The 17,310-nt window shown below is 40.8% G+C and overlaps 1 protein-coding gene across 1 annotated transcript; it reads left to right on the top strand.

Annotated features, from left to right (window-relative positions):
- Positions 1-1,091: 1,091 nt before the first annotated feature.
- On the top strand, positions 1,092-16,016 carry top1b (DNA topoisomerase Ib). Its single transcript, XM_035158092.2, has 21 exons — positions 1,092-1,299; positions 1,593-1,617; positions 4,658-4,754; positions 5,753-5,885; positions 6,209-6,264; positions 6,347-6,451; positions 6,558-6,648; positions 6,764-6,849; positions 6,948-7,063; positions 7,152-7,273; positions 7,392-7,514; positions 7,597-7,784; positions 8,729-8,873; positions 8,990-9,133; positions 9,711-9,896; positions 10,415-10,483; positions 10,607-10,721; positions 11,482-11,609; positions 11,761-11,855; positions 12,625-12,774; positions 14,955-16,016. The coding sequence occupies exons 1-21, from the start codon at positions 1,267-1,269 to the stop codon at positions 15,055-15,057; spliced, it is 2,310 nt and encodes a 769-aa protein (XP_035013983.1). The 5' UTR covers positions 1,092-1,266; the 3' UTR covers positions 15,058-16,016.
- Positions 16,017-17,310: the final 1,294 nt, after the last annotated feature.

Raw genomic sequence — 17,310 nt, 5'->3', positions numbered from 1 at the left:
ATAGTGGAACTGACTTAGGGCCCAACTACAAGGAGATGCCTGAAGTGAAAAGGTTGAAGTAGATTGTGTTGTGCTGTTTGTACAGATCTAAACAAAGAAGAAGGAAAGGTGCAATGAAACTAACAAAATCTACATAATGCTGCCTCACTGTGTGCTGCAGAGGCATGACATGTAATATAACAGCGTTTGGCTTGCTGCTCCACCATACCAGCTCTTCAGCATTTCATTTAAGTTTTCTCTTTACGGCCAAACAGTTGCTGCTCTTTAAGGGTGAATGTTTTTTTATCTTAGCTCTGAAAAAAATGTGATTAGCCTATTTTATTTACTATTTTCTAAAATGTAAACCAAATCATGCATTAATAAATCAAGTAAAATAGTTGGCTGAATAATTAATAAACCCTTCAAGGGTTTCCCAGACCTCACAGCAACACATTTTTGAGAAAAACGTATTAAATGTACATTGACTTTAACATGAAGGAGGAGAGGGTTTATGGCGTATACTGCAACCAGCCACCAGAGGGTGATCATGGGGATTTGGCTTCACTTGTAAAAAGATGTGAAGTTGATGGTTGATGTACCCAATTTCTCAAAAGTATAATAGACATGTTACAAACATGTAACTTAGATTTATTTAATTTAAAAATTTAATTCAATGTGGTAAATGTGATATAATAAAAGTAAAATACTGACTAAAATATTTACGAAAAGTTTAAAAGCACTGGAATTGACGAGGTGAACTAGGGGGCATATCACTAAGGTCACATTACCAACGTTATTTTCTTATTCTAAACAATTATATCTACTATATTTGTTTTTTTAAATTCTCTTTCAACTCATTTACATTTGTATACAGATGTTACTGTTTAATTCCTTTTACCTCTTTCACTCTCCTCTTTTATGTATTTATTTTTGCTTGAAAATGTTTATATTTTTCTTATGAAATGTGCTTTAGAAATAAAACTTGCCTCACAGAGGGCCCCACGTTTTTATTTTCTCGTGCATCGCCCCTGGAGGAAGAAACGTAACAAAGGGATGAATTCGGAGAAGATGAGTGTGTCCACACTGGTTTGATGGCTGATCCTTGTGGATGCTGGTTCCTGATGGGACCGTGCGTGTTGCCTGTGAGCCTGCGGACATGCGCACTGGGTGAACATCGGGACTCCATTCCGTAGTGACAGTGAGGTTCGATACCCTGACATCCCGAGCAGCTGTCTGTCTGTGTGTCTGCTGTGGTACGTCCACCTGCCTCACCTACAATAATCCACCATGAGCGGGGATCACGGACACGGAGGCTCTCAGGTATGTCTGTAATATATGCTTTTTTCCTCTGCAGCTGTTTGCATGAATTCCTCAGCAATAACACAACTGTCAAGTATCAACCATCTTGATGAAATAATGGCTCAGATCGTCACAAGTTACATTTTAATCTTTGTAATTCCAGGGAAAACTTTGAGATCATGTGCTTTTTACAGCAGCAAAAACAAATGCATCCCTATGTGACATGCCCGTGCCTATTGAAACTTGAATAACCCCAGAGCTACCGGCATTTGCAAAATTGAAACATTAAAAACCTCCTTTTTCCCACTTTGCAGGTGAATTCCGGAGCTAAAGGAAGCGGTAGGTGCCCTGATGAGGGTTTCTATTCTCACCGATTAGTATTTCCAGTCGCAATCGTGATGTGTCTGCTGATAGTTTTGCAAAAAAGGACAGAAATGGCGTCCCAGAGACTAAGTCCCTTCTCCTCCACTCTCTTGCGGCTATTGTTCAAAAAGGGGGTCTGAAACGTGCACTTGCGACCCCCGCACGTTTCACACGGGGGGCTGATCCGGACAGGCCCGGCGTCGTGTTCATTTTGCACGCTTCAGCCCGGCGGTACGTGTGTGCAGATGCGGTGAATTTTGGAGCCGAAAGTGGCAAAATTGGGGCTGAGGACTTAGTCTCTGCGCCATTTTCTTTTTCTGTGGTGAAGCAGCCGGGGCGCCGACCAGCGCGCCGACTCTCTGCCGCGATATGGAGGCGAGAGCTGGGGGAGCTTATCGCCTCGTCCCCGCCCGCCTCTCACCCATCATCCGCCGCACTCTGCCTCCACATCTGTGCGGGAGACATCCATGATCCGTCCAACAGGGAATCCTCGCACTTTAAAACTCTCAAGTCACAGAAAAGAAAGTTGCACACGATTAAAAATCCACATTGCCCTGAGCTTTATTATACATAGGTTTTTTTTGCAGAAATTAAAAAAATCTGTCCACACAGACAAATGCATTAATAATAATGATAATAACAATAAACTTGATTGAAATAGAACCTTTCAAAACACTGTCGCAAGGGAATTTACAAGTTCAACATGAACAACTGAAGGCAAACATGGGGAAATAGTTAAAAAACAAACAATTAAAAAGCAATTTGAAGATAATAGAACAATAGAGCACAGATACAGATATAAAAAGAGTGAAAACCAGATAAAATAAAACATCAAATGATTAAAATGGATGTTAAGATCAGAACTAGGAGAACACACACCTGTACAATGTGTTTTGAAGAGATTTTAAAAAGAGGACGAGTGGATTACAACTAGATTGCTTGGATATACAATATACCTACTCACATATACTACTATTATACTATCATTACATCTGTCATTACTGCTCCCTTCATCTCTGTCGGACATTTTCTTTTGCCTAAATACTTAAAACATTGATACACCCCTTGTAATTCTGTCCGTCCTGGCAGAGGATCCCTCACATGTGGCTCTCTCTGGTTTTAACCCCTGTTAATAGGTCTTTTTGGTGGTTTTCCCTCGATCTTGCTTGAAGGTTAAGGGCAGAGGATTTTAAACCTTTTTGAGACAAATTGTGATTTATGAATATGGGCTATGCAGATCAAATTTGATTGATTGATAAGGAGTTTGCCGGACGGATCTCCTCCGGTTGTTCCAAAGAGTGGGAGCCCTGACAGAAAAGGTCCAGTCACCTCAGGGTGAGCAGGACCTTCGCTGAGGAGCTCAGGTTACGACCGGGCACATATGGTGTCAAAAGATCTGAAATGTCCTTAAGTGCAAGTCTGGAATTGGTCTTAAACGTTACCGCGGAAAAAACTTAAAATCAATTCAAAAATGCTATATGGAAGCCAATGAAGAGAAGCTAAAATAACATGCTTTCTTTTAACATTACTCCTGCAACGTTGAGATTCACTTGAATTCCGGTTGTAATCAATGTGTGGGTTTCATTAGCAGGATGTGTGTTACTGTTTTCACATGACAATAGCAGGTAACACCGTTATTAAACTGCCATGACAACAGGGTGCCACGAGGTGATGATCAAGCCAAACCGGTTTCTCCCTCAGGGGCGATTTCACTCGGCAGGAAATATTTTTAATATCAACACTCGAGTAAAACAGCAGCAGCAGCAGCGCAAGTATTTGAGAAGCTGCACGGAGAGTAAGAGAGCGATTATATCTCTCAAGTATTATATCATCATCTTTCTATTAAAAATACATCAAACGTTGTATAACAGCTGAAAAAAGACTCTGTTATGATAAGAATTAGAGACGATGAATATTGTGACAGTACAGTTGGATTATTACAGTGAATAGTAAAGAGCAAAGCAGAAGTGGGCAAATAGCAGCGTAACAAAAACACTTGGCTCCACAATAAAAGCTGAAGGTTTCCTTTTATTGTTAGCATCAAATATTTTACATAATTCCTTGTGAGTAACAATATGTACACGGCTTATGGAAATCTTAATATATATGACTTTGTAATGTCTGACAATAGTCAACGACTTGCTTTTCCAACACAAATACATATTATATTCTAATAGAAATAGCCAGCTGATAAGAATTAAATTCAAAAAGCGACAACAATATTAACAACAGCACTTGCAGTAAACCGTAAATAAAGACAGCCACTGTAATCTTTTTAATAAATATCTAAGATAATACGCTGCTGAAGCCCAGACTCACTCACTCAATTGAAAAACGACACCTGCATTCAAATTGTATTCCAAAAACAAAAATGAAATCATATACTCCAAAAATACTTAAATGATATTTTAATTATCTTGCCTGCATGGCCACAGCACCTATAAAACTATGTAGGCCCCTCATTGAACATTGGCCTGTGGTTGTAACAAATTTTTGGCCCCCGTGCTTATGTATAACAATGTTACTATCAACTATCAACTATCAGAATCAAGTTCCTTTTTCTTTAATGAGGCAAAAACAATCAGAGACTCATGGACGAACAAGCTGCGGCACCTGAGAATATGGTTCACCTGCAAAACGTCACTGATAGAGATGAATAGATGAATAATAACTACAAAGAGACACAAAATAATTACAAATGACTACAAACTTTCAGTCTGGGTGTTTTACTCGTGTAGGAGCGTGGAGGGGCCTCCTGTCCGAGGCTGTGCCCAGGGGCCCATTGTCTTATAATCCTTTGTGTCCATGTGATGCTGGGCACTGGTGGATAATTGCAGTGTTAATTCAACAATAGCACGGAATATATAGAAGAAAAATATGAAGTGCGTTTTATTTCAGCTAAACCTTTGACTGTAGGCAACTAAATGTAGAAAAGATTTAGAAAACTGTGCAAAGATATTCTTTCATTTGTTTTTGTTTTTATGCTGAACAAGCTGATCTCTCCTTTGTATCGTAGACTCTCACAAACATAAAGACAAGCACAAAGACAAGGAACACAGACACAAAGATCACAAGAAAGACAAGGAGCGGGAGAAGATCAAGCACAGCAACAGGTAGGAGTTTTACATTGACATGACTCTACTCCGAGTGGATGACCGGACCAATGCAGGTTTCTTCAGCCAGAATTGATGTTCTGAAGTTGCCTAAATCCCCTGAAAGGATCTTATCTCACAACACGTTTCATGTTCAACAATGGCTTTGTTTTCACCAGTGGGGAATTCTGTTGACTGTTCCTGTCTTTGCTGAATATTTTATAGAGAAGGAAACAGTCAGGATGAAACATGGAAACTCAAGCTTTTCAACAGACATGAAAGAATCACAGCGAGTTCTGCTGATTACATTGAAACTGAAACTGTTCTCAGACATGGACTTCGGAAAAGTCCGGACATTATCCGGATGTTTTGGTTTAAACACTAGCATCGGCCCTTAGTGTCAAAAGCTCGTTAATCTCTTTGTCTTTCCAAGTTGACATCTTATTTGGTGCTTCTACATGTTTGGCACCTCTGTTTGTAATCCTGAGATATTTGTATTATTTTGGTTTTTCAATCGGGGTGAATCCCCCGGACAATATCCTGCTGTGTTCTCACTTGGGTTCATTCTGACATTCTCCAGAGTTTTAACTTCTCACGTACAGCCCCTCTGGATAATTCCTGGAGACTATCCAGAGTTCAGTGCATGTCTGAAAGCAGCTTACAGAGCCCTGTCATGTTAAATCAGCAAACATACATCACACAGACCTAAAATCAGCTTCTTATGAATGACATCTGTAGTGCATTTGTAATTTGAAACACTGTGGCCACTGCTTTGGTTTCTTCTTTTGTCTTGATGAAATATTTGCGGGCTGCGGTATATTAGTGGAGTCACGACATTGGCCCGTCCTGCTGGCAGCTGTCCACGGCTCCGTCAGTGTTTGTGTTAAAAAAACGTTTCAGTTTGTACCGCTGGTGGTTGCCGCACCGTCAATAACGTCTTTTTTTTCTGTGTCTGTGCATCTGGACCACGTCTGACCTCTTGCACCTGATCTCCGACCTCTGCGGCTTCTGCTTCCCAGCGAACACAAGGAGCACGCCGAGAAGAAACACCGAGACAAAGAGAAGCTGAAGCACGGCGACGGCAGCGCAGACAAGCACAGGGAGAAGCATAAAGAGAAAGACAAGGACAAAGAGAGGAGGAGAGAAGAGAAGGTTTGTTCAGTCAGTCAGGCCCCGTAGTGGAAATATCACCATTTCTAAAATAAATATTCTGTTACATCGACAATAAATATTTCTTTTATTATAATCACAATTATTTAGTGGTTGAGATTCAACTCCTGTGTTTATTGATGTATTCCAAAGTCTTGCAGAGATTAGTCTCATGAGAAAACAAACCATAAAACTAACAATGGATGCTTCAGCCTTCCATCAACTCCGATTATGAGTAAAAGTTCAGGCGGTTTAAACGTTGCTCAAGTGCACTTTGATCGTCAGCGCACGAGGAAATCCAATAAACTTTTCTCCTTCTCCCACAGATCAAATCGTCCCACACAGACAAGCCTAAAAAGGAGAAAGAGAACGGATATGTGAGGTAAACAGCATCACTTTGGTGTTTCTGATGTGAAATAAACGTCATTATGAAGCAGCTCAATATGTCGAATGTGTGACTTTAGAAACACGAGCCCAGCTGTCATTAAGAGCGAGCCCGAGGAAGACAACGGCTTCTACCCTTCTCCCCAAAACAACAAGTCCTTCAAACGAGAGTACGACGATGAAGAGTGGGTATCCTTCAAATTCATCCTAAATCTCCGTACTTATGTTGAAGATTTAATTTATTACTCTGCGTTCTGAAACACAATTTGATTATCATCCTACCGTTTGCAGATTTGAATACAAGCCCAAAAAAGTCAAGACAGAACACGACAAAAAGGCAAAGAAGAGGAAACATGAGTACGAGGAAGATGAGGAGGATGAGGTTGGTTTATTTTTTTCTCTCTGTTATATTTGATCAATACGTTGTCGTGTTCTCCTGCTGGAACGTCAGCTGCCGATGTTCTTCAGGTTCACTCTGTTCTCTCCCATTGGTTCAGGACATCAAGCCCAAAAAGAAGACAAAAGACAGAAAGGGAACAGATGGAAAGAAAACCAAAAAAGAGGAAGAGGAGAAGTGGAAATGGTGAGATCAATTTTGGGGGGGAAACTATTCATTTTATGCTTTGGGAAATCACACCAAGATCAGTGTGAGAGGTTTGTATTTGTTACTTCTTTGATTAGGTGGGAGGAGGAGAGATCCACCGACGGCTCCAAATGGCGCTTCCTTGAACATAAAGGTCCAGTGTTCGCACCCCCCTACGAGCCCTTGCCCGGCAAAGTCAAATTTTACTTTGATGGTGAGTCTGTGTGTGTAAAACCTAAGTTCTGATATATTTGTAATGATCTTTGCTCATCACTAATGTATTGTTTTTTAAATATTTGTAGGTAAGCCTATGAAACTTAATGCTCCTGCTGAGGAGGTGGCTACGTTCTTCTCTAAGATGTTGGAGCATGAGTACACAACTAAGGACATCTTCAGGAAGAACTACTTCAAGGACTGGAGGAAGGTGAGGACATGAGACAAGACACATTCAAGCGTGTCAGTTTGAACACTTGTGCCAGAATGTACCGATGTGCAGGTCAAGCATTTAAATTGGGCTTCAGACATGTTCCCTTTCATTTTAGGAAATGACATCAGAGGAGAAGTCAAAGATCACTGACCTGAACAAGTGCAACTTCAGTGAGATGAGCGAGTACTTCAAGGCCCAATCAGAAGCCAGGAAACAGATGTCAAAAGAAGAGAAGCAGGTAGACGTGCGTTCATGCTCGACTCGCCCGGCTCCTGAACGCATCATGAAATCTCTCATTGTGCTTTCGTGTTTACACGCAGAAAAACAAAGAAGAGAACGAGAGGCTCCTCCAGGAGTACGGTTTCTGCGTCATGGACAACCACAAGGAGAGGATCGGCAACTTCCGCATCGAGCCGCCGGGCCTTTTCCGGGGGCGAGGCGACCACCCGAAGATGGGCATGCTGAAACGCCGCATCCGGCCCGAAGACATCATCATTAACTGTAGCAAGTGGGTAATCTCATCACGGTCGTTGTCACCTGCCTCACTCCCATGAATATTCATCCATCTATCCATTATCTATACCGCTTATCCTTTGAGGGTCTCAGGGGGAACTGAGGCCAACTGCCATGAATATTTCCATTTTATAGACTTTTTACCCCTGGTCCCGCCATACTGTTGTAGGTGGGGTAATAAGAAAAGAACGTTGTGGGACACCTTAAGGGCAAACATGATGTGGATGTTGTTCTTTCAAAAGGTCACATTCAGACTCACCCATCTTTCCTCGTTCAGCCTCTTTTTTCCTCCATCCCTTTATCTTTCCTTCCATCCTCTGTTATGTTGTAATTGTTGCATTTATTTACTCACAGAGGGAATCATTTTCTTCTTTATCTCTGCGCTCCCGTGCCTCCAGGGCAGTGTGTATGAGAATAGTTTGTGGAAAAGCTAATTTGATGCAATCACAGGGATGCCAGCAGTCGAATGCACATGGCATGAGATGTATCGCAGACACACACTCGCGCACATGCCGGGACTGTGTCAGAGGTGGTCTTCCTGTCCTGCTGCGTGTGTGTGTGCAAACAATAACACTGCTCGGGGAGGACATGTTGACCCCCACACACTGGTCACAATGGGGTTTGCCTTACAGTAAGATTTCTCATTGTCTCATAGCTGCAGTGTTTATAATATATAATGAATCTGGATCTATTACACTTCTATAGAATATAGTTAAATTTCAATTGTAAATTAATTTTAGTAGCATTTAAATAGGGTTGTCCACTAACCAGAAGCTCGGTGGTTCGATCCCTGGCTCTTCCAGGCCGCTGTTTGAATGTAAGCATGAATGGGCCTTGTACTGTAAAATACTTGTGAGTGGGTGAGTGGTTGATGAGACTGGAGGGGGGGGGGGGACTGTCATGTTTCTCATCCATTTACATCTACCTTCCTCTCTGCAGGGACTCCAAGCACCCCAAACCTCCCGCGGGGACAAAATGGAAGGAGGTTCGCCATGACAACAAGGTGACCTGGCTGGCATCTTGGACGGAGAACATCCAGGGCTCCATCAAGTACATCATGTTGAATCCCAGCTCCAGGATTAAGGTAGCCGTGGTCTCCAGCCTCTGTTTTGTCTTAATCCTGATGTGAGGATATATTTATTTTTGCCACTTTTCCCCTGTTAACAAACAATAATTAGCTGTGTGTGTGTGTGTGTGCAGGGGGAGAAGGACTGGCAGAAGTACGAGACCGCCCGGCGGTTGAAGAAGTGTGTGGATCGCATCCGAAACCAATACAGAGATGACTGGAAATCCAAAGAGATGAGGATCAGGCAGAGAGCTGTGGCGCTGTATTTCATAGACAAAGTAAGTAGAACACTGTAGAACTGTAATGATAAAAAAGACTAATACTAATGGCTCTCAGTTGAGCAGATGCCTGTACCAAGGCCCAACAGTCCCTGTGAATCCGGCACCAAATCTGTCACGTTCTTTTGACATTTCTAAAAAACTTTAAAGATACATATAAACAGTTTATTCCCTATTGAATACACGTTGGCGAACTTTTAATTATTATTCCTTGAGAAATTGGTGAAAATATAAAAAAATAAAAAACATTCCGATCTCACAATGTTGAAGGAAGAGAAGAAAAATTCCCGGATCTCCTCCTTTAATTAGTTATTTCTCGGCCTATGTCCCTCCACAAGTTTCACAGGAATCTGCTCAGTAGGGTTTTCATAATCCTGCTCACAAACAAATGGGCAGGGGTCAAAACATAACCTCCTTGGCAGAGATAGTAACAGAACAAGAAGTGGGTGCAGACTCAACTGTTGGAATTGACAGTTTTCCTTTCATCTCACTCTAATCGTTATTGAATAAATCTTGAGACGATGCTTCACACCGAAATCTTAATAAAGATCACAAATGTATGGCATTTCCCTTGTAGCTGGCACTGAGGGCTGGAAACGAAAAGGAGGAAGGGGAGACTGCGGACACCGTTGGCTGCTGCTCGCTGCGTGTGGAGCACATCAAACTCTACCCCAAACTGGACGAGCAGGAGTACGTGGTGGAGTTTGACTTCTTGGGTAAAGACTCCATCCGGTACTACAACAAGATCCCCGTGGAGAAGAGGGTAAGACACAAGACAGGAGGGACTCAGGGAAAATGGAGGGAGAGTCGTTAAAGACAGAAGTGGAAGGAGAAAGAGGACAACACTGGTTTTATGAGGGTGGTGCATGTGACAGTGGTGTGAGGTTAGTGTTAATGAGATTAGGAGTCACTTTGCTGAAGAGGATGATTGCAAACACAGGTGATCAGACTCTAAAACCTTTTATCCTGCTGGGCCTCAGAGGGTGGTCTGTTTCCTGCTATTACTGAAGTGTACACACACACACACACACTAGACATGTGGTATTTTCACGTTAAATTCGTCGATAAACCTTTGCACTATCGTTTTGTGTACACTTCCACTGTGCATCCGTACTTGCATTTAGATGTCTATACAAAAAACACCAATCACACAATTTACCACCTACTCCTTAGAATTGATGTTAGCACCCTCGTCTGGCAGAAATGAGACACTGCATACATGAACAAAGCTCATTTTGAAGTGTTTTCATGCTCTGTAAATAATTGCTGATTTCCTCACAGGTTTTTAAAAACCTTCAGTTGTTTCTGGAGAACAAGCAGCCGGAGGACGACCTCTTCGACAGACTGAATGTAAGAACCACGTGTGAATATCTGCCTCCAGGGCCTCGCTCTATAAGGGAATTGTAATCAGAATATTTTGTGTCTGCTTATCCCAACTCTGCTGTCTCTTGCCCCCCCCCCCCCGTCATACAGACGTCTATTCTGAATAAACACCTGCAGGAGCTGATGGATGGACTGACTGCAAAGGTGTTTCGTACCTACAACGCCTCCATCACCCTGCAACAGCAGCTCAAGGAACTTTCCTGCTGTGAGTGAAAGCAGCTTCAGTCAGTTAAAAAAAAGGGAATTGATGTTTAAGATGTTTAATGAGATGGATTCGATTTCATGTTGTTTTTATGACTAAAATGATTGTAGGTTTAGACTGGACATAATGTCAGTTGGAGACTGAAAGACAATAATTGGTCTTTAAATGTTTCTGAAATGCATAAATGGAAACTAAACTCATCGCTGTAATCTCAACAGAGGATTCCACCAGTTAACATCAATCATAAACGTAAAATATTACAGATTAGCATAACAGCCGCATTGTTTATCAACATGAAAATCAAATTCATCACACAACATCAAATTTTAGATTTATGAGTGATCCGTCTCTTCAGTTATACATGTTTACATTTATAGGTGCAACATATTGTGTTTGTTTGGAATGATGGATGATTGCAATCTGTTTATTCTGACGAGGACAGATAATAAAGAAGAAGCTCCATGCAAATAAACCTGCTTGCTCCACGTAATGAAAATACTCAACATAGAGCATTTAAACTCATGTACAACTCAAAATACCTGACGGGGTCAAAAATATATAAATGTAATTCATACTTTCTCCAACACAAATTAAATAAATCATAGATTTTCCAGTTACAAATATACTTTACTTCTAATTTACTGTATATGAAGAAAATGTAATGTGTTTTTAAATGCGTAAGCAGCAGTATTTGGGTCAGCGATTTCAAATTCCAGTCATTTTAAACCTCTCCCACCTTGCTGTGTTATTGTTGGGCCTCCAGCTGATGACAGCATCCCGGCCAAGATCCTGTCCTACAATCGAGCCAACCGGGCGGTGGCCATCCTCTGTAACCACCAGAGAGCTCCACCCAAAACATTTGAGAAGTCCATGCAAAACCTCCAGACCAAGGTAAACCCCCCCCGCGCTGTTACAACTTTCGTCAGCTTTGTTGTCCCCTCACAGGAAATGATGTTTTGGTGTCATCTTGGCTGCCTGGAAAACTGTGAAAGATAAAGTTCCCTGTCGACACGATGAAGACGCAGATTTGTTGTGATTGCAGATTGACGAGAAACAAAATCAACTGTCCGCAGCCAGGAAGCAGCTGAAGGCTGCGAAGGCCGATCACAAGGCTTCACATGATGACAAGAGCAAAAAGTAAGAACACCTGAGCGCTGCTGAGACAGATACAGTTTGATCTGCTAACTCATCCCAGGTGGGAGAGAAGGCCACAGAGTGTATTTTGTTTAGGGCATTTAGTGGCCGGAGGCAATATGTTTTCAGGATATCCTAAGAATGCCTTGACGGAGTTTCTTCAAATTTGGTACGAATATTCACTTTGAGTCAAAGAGTAACTCATTACATTTTGGTGGTCAAAGGTCAAAGGGTCAAGGTCACATCGCCTTGCTTTGACCTCAATAAATCAGGAATGCCCAAAGGGAATTTCACCACATCTGGCACCACATCTGGCACAAACATTCACACTCTGATCTGAATCTGATCATAATCTGAATAGAATTTGATGGCCAAAGGTCAAGGGGTCAAGGTCACTATTACCTCACATAGCACAATTTCTGCCTTGTGAATGCGATATCTCCGACAGACCTTGAGGGAATTCTTTTACAATTTTTTGGCACAAACATTCACTTAATCTTGGATTTATTTTTGGCAGCCAAAGGTCATGGTCACAGTGGCCTAGCAAAGTGTTTATGTTTTTCCTGAACATGATATCTTAAGATCAGCTTCTTCAAATTTAGTACAAACTTTCACTTGGACTCAAAGATGGACTGATTCGATTTTGGTGCTGCAGTGCGGTAATTCTAGTTCAATTCTTCCTCCATCTCTCTCTCCCATGTGCCTCTATATCTCTCTCTCTTTTTGTATCTGTGTTAATTCCTCCCTGTGTGTGTCTTTGTGTCTCTCTCAGGACCGTGGATGTGAAGCGTAAAGCTGTGCAGAGGATAGAGGAGCAGCTGATGAAGCTCCAGGTTCAGGCCACAGACAGAGAGGAGAACAAGCAAATTGCTCTGGGCACCTCCAAGCTCAACTATTTGGATCCACGCATCTCTGTCGCCTGGTATTTATGTTATGATAGACATTGTTTACCTGTGTTTGTTAACTACCAGACATTATTTCATCACAAGTGTCATTACAGTAGAAAACAAACCCTGTGACATTTAATGAGTAAACCACCTACTGTTTAATGGGCCATATTTGTCTGGGCGAGTGGGTGGGTGGCTGTGTGGGGGCTGTGTGGGGGCTGCATATCTACCTTGGTGACAGAAAGGCAGGAAATGCTCTTGCATTGTAGGAAAAGGAGCAGCACAAGCAAAAAAGCTAACGGCTGCAGAAGGAAAATAAGAGGAAGAAAAGCGTGTGAGTGCGAGGAACAATGAGGTTTGTTTCTAAAAAACCAGGGAGCGTCCCCAAACAGCGCTCCTTCCTCCATGTGGGAAGTCAATGAGGTGCTGTCTGTGGCTGAATGGAGGGCCAGGCCACAGAGAGCAGGGAACAGTGGTCTGCCCTCGCTAACCCATGCCCCACAGCTATTTCTGGAGAGCCTCCTCCTCAAGCACAATGGATACAGGAATGCTCCGTGTTTTGCCTGGTTGTAAAGAGTAAGGGACGGGGTCCCCCTCACAGGGTGGTGCATGGGAACCTGGTCTGTGGTAGTATGTGTGCGAATATGTGTAACAGAGATGAAAACACTTGAGTTGAGTCGGGCTGATTGGTCGCGGGGCTGCCGTGTTTTTCTATTATCCAGCGAGAATAGAAGGTTTAGGTTCAGCTGCCAAAAACAATGTGTTCTTGTGACTCGACAGTTAATAAACCTCATCAAATTAATTAATATTTATTTGTATTTATATCATTCATTAGCAGTCCAACGTGAGCTGTCCCATCACCACCATTTTCAGTAGCTCTTCCATTTTTAGTACATATGATTTTGTGGATTGGTATATTTTATTACCACCGACAAGGATGTTTTTTTGCCCCTGTTTGTTTGTTAGTTTGTCAGAAGGATTATGGAAAAACTACTGAACAGATTTCCAAGACAAATTGGTGGAAGGATGGGACATGGGCCAAGAAAGAATCCATTCAATTTATGCATGGATCCTGACAATGGGGCAGATCCAGGAATTTACTTTCACTTTCTTTAACAAAGTGAGACAGGGCGTTTTTTCACTTCACATTTTCACCGACTTCTCAGGGAATAATTCATTCATATCCATTTAAAATCTATGACATGCTGCATAATAATAGAATCGAGCTCGGGTGTGTTAAATGGGAAACATTTAAGGCCTTGATCTAATCAACCAACATTCAGAATTCCCACCAACAGGTCCAAATTCTGTTTGAACCAAACTCTCCTACAGATGTTTTTTCACAGCTGACATTTTGACTTGTCATAGAAGACACAGCTCAGATTTGTACTTAGAACATTAACGATGGCTCTATTCTACGTGAGTGTCCCAGAAAGTCACCACAGTGTAACACAATAGACCTTCCTCCCAGCAGACTTTTCTTCGTGTCATAACAGGAAAAGCTCAGTTGTAATCAATAACTAAAATATGGAGTGCATTCCATTCAGGTGAGGTTAGTGTGAGGCCCTGGTATTATGCAAGCTGACTCACTGTCACGGCCGAATGGGAAACACTAGACAGGACTGAGCCATTGATCAAGGAACTTGTTTGACCTGTGCTGAATGTTGATCAAAACAAAAGGATAAGATAAGTTCAGAAAAGAAATGATAGGATGAGATTATTATGAGTCATAACTTGAATTCTTACGCGTAAATAAGTTTCATCATAAATTCAGTGTAATGCACATATAGAACTTATTTAAAGACAATGGGCTATATTAGGTTTTATACAACAACAAAATATCAATAATAATAATATTTATACATTTCTACTGCATTTAAATAAGAAAGATAGCATAAAATAAAATATAAAAAAAGAACTAAATATAACTACTTGGAGCATAGGGAGTTAGTAGCTGCGTAATATCACTGTGGGCCAGACTGTGCTGAGCTTTCAAGTTTTTAAAAGAATCTTAAAATTAATACTAAATTTAACTGGCAGCCAATGGAGAGAGTTGGGTAATAAAGAAGAGGAAGATTCTTTGGTGACATCTGACTCACTGTCTAGAGCACTTCATGGAATTTTCCATATATGAATAATAAGGAGTCATTTTTAGGCTCTAATCCAACTGTGTCTTCCTCTCCTCTCCTCTCCTCTCCTCTCCTCTCCTCTCCAGGTGCAAGAAGTGGACCGTTCCCATCGAGAAGATCTACAACAAAACCCAGAGGGAGAAGTTTGCTTGGGCAATTGACATGGCTGAAAGGGACTATGAGTTTTAAAGACACTTCACGTTTTACCTTTTTATACCCGAGCCTTTGATTGTAAAGATGGTTCGTAGTCTAGCGATCACAGTTACTGTGGTCACTGCAGGGCTGTGAAGGAGGACCACGGATTGATAATTGTGTGTATATATATGAATCGGTTGTGAATTTAGGAAAATAACTTCAACTATGTGACCAAGCTGGTGAAGGGTGTCGCTATTAAAAAAAACTAAAATCACAGTAGTGTGTATGTAGCTGCGGGTACCTGCCCATGATCGAACGGCGATGAACACATGAGTATTATCGACTGAAATTTGAAAGCCATCAGATTTATTGAGACATTCTATATTCTCATAGAATAATGAATGAATTAAGAAATGTTTGTATGGGGGTTTGTGAGAGGCAACACGAGAGACCATGTAACGTGATGAATTTCAATTTGTGTGATGAATCCTAGCACTATGCTCATGTAATTATTAGCACACAGAATGTCATTGTTTTCTTTTAGTTTGATTTTGCTGTTTATTTCAGGGATGTACATATTTTTTTGCCATTTTTTGCAGTTACTATGATACTTTTACTTTCATTTTTGAAGGTTTGCATTGTCAACAAAAAGCTCTTCATTGCTCATATGCAACGTGAGAATGCCTGTGTGCGCGTATGTGTGTGTGTGTGTGTGTGTGTGTCCACAGTTTTACAGTGAGTGAGTGAGTACAGCATCATGTTCTGTGTGTCCAAGCTAAAAGAGACAGATGTTTTCTAAGAGGGATGTGGATTTTGCCAAAAAAAAAAAAAGACGTTTATCATTGTAGTGTACTGTTGAAAGTGTCTTCTTAAAATTGATTTCCAAATGTGAATCGACGCTATAACTTTTGTCATTTATATTTCCTGCTATTTAAACACACAACTCTCTCCGATTGGTCGAATGCTTTTATTGTTTTGAGCTTTGTAGTCTTCAGAATAAAACATCAACCAAGTGTCTTTACTGCTTCTGTGGGTGAGAATGGGATTGAAACAGCCGACTCATGCTCTCGAGTAAACAAAGAGTAGCTAAATCCTGTCAAAGTTAATCGACAGTGAGCAGTCGAACCATTTGCCCTGATAACACACCTCAAAGATAATCAATGAATCAATACTAATCCCTTTTTTCAATTGTATTCATCCCTACAAAGATAAATGATCGAAGTGAACGCATTTTTCCCAGGAAGGAAGAAGAAAAGAAAAGAAATTAAATAATGTGAACAAACATGAACATTATGATTTTTCAGTTAAATATTTAAGTTGTAATTAAGTGTAATAACAAGTTGCATGTTACTTGATCAAGGTGATAAAGGGGCACAGTAGTGATGATGAGCGGGGATAACAGGCTCCTATTGGACGGATGAGCTGCGTAAAGTAGACAGCAGATATACGAGCTGATACCGGAGGTAGAGAACTTGTCTCCAAAATAAATGCATGAAGGCGTTTTCTTGCCACGTTCAACTCCTCAACAGACATGAATGTGTGTGAATTCAAAGCCGACTACATGTAAAGTCAGGTTTATAGAGCTCAATAAAAGTTGAAGATGACAAAAGGCCAAAGTATTAAATTGGGATCATAATTGATCCCTTTTATGGCAGGGCACCCACTCAAAAACATTTTATAAGGGGCAGATCCAGCTGTCATCCTTGATGCACTTTATGAGTTGAAATTCTAATTGAGCAAAAGGCGAAAAAAATATTTTGTAGGCCATGGACATGCTACAAGAATAAAAATATAACGTTTTTTATTTTACAATATTTTCGTTGTAATTTATCTGACTTTAATGTAATTAAGATTATAAAGGTCTAAAAAAATGCAAGAAAGGCACAAACTGAAGTACAAATAAATAAATGAATGTAGAAATAAATAAACAAAGAAATAAACCAAAACAATGACGGTAAATTAATACATTGAGGAATTAATCGATAAATAAATAAATAGATAGATAAGTAAATAAATGAATAAATAGCAACAGCATTTTGAAAAACGTATTTATTCATTTGTGTTTTCCTACATTTATTTATTATTTTAGTTATGTATCTATTTATTTGTGTATTTCATGCTTATGTATTTATTTGTGTATTCCTACATGTATCTATTTGTCTATTATATATATTATATTATATATCTATATGCCAGTTTTTTGTCCACACAGTATATTCTGGCACTAAATGCAACAGGTTCTTTCCCGGGCCTTTATTGTGAAGCCTCGGAGCGGAAGCCTGGCTGCTGCCCCGCTCCCGCTCCCCT

The sequence above is a fragment of the Hippoglossus stenolepis genome, chromosome 6 (assembly GCF_022539355.2).
Source record: "Hippoglossus stenolepis isolate QCI-W04-F060 chromosome 6, HSTE1.2, whole genome shotgun sequence".
Lineage (NCBI taxonomy): Eukaryota > Metazoa > Chordata > Actinopteri > Pleuronectiformes > Pleuronectidae > Hippoglossus > Hippoglossus stenolepis.
This window is presented reverse-complemented; position numbering and strand designations above follow the sequence as displayed.

Coding starts and splice junctions, on each gene's coding strand:
- top1b (XM_035158092.2), top strand. CDS start 1,267: ATGAGCGGGGATCACGGACACGGAGGCTCTCAG. Junction 1,618..4,657: donor TTCCGGAGCTAAAGGAAGCG/GTAGGTGCCCTG, acceptor TTTGTATCGTAG/ACTCTCACAAACATAAAGAC. Junction 4,755..5,752: donor AAGATCAAGCACAGCAACAG/GTAGGAGTTTTA, acceptor TCTGCTTCCCAG/CGAACACAAGGAGCACGCCG.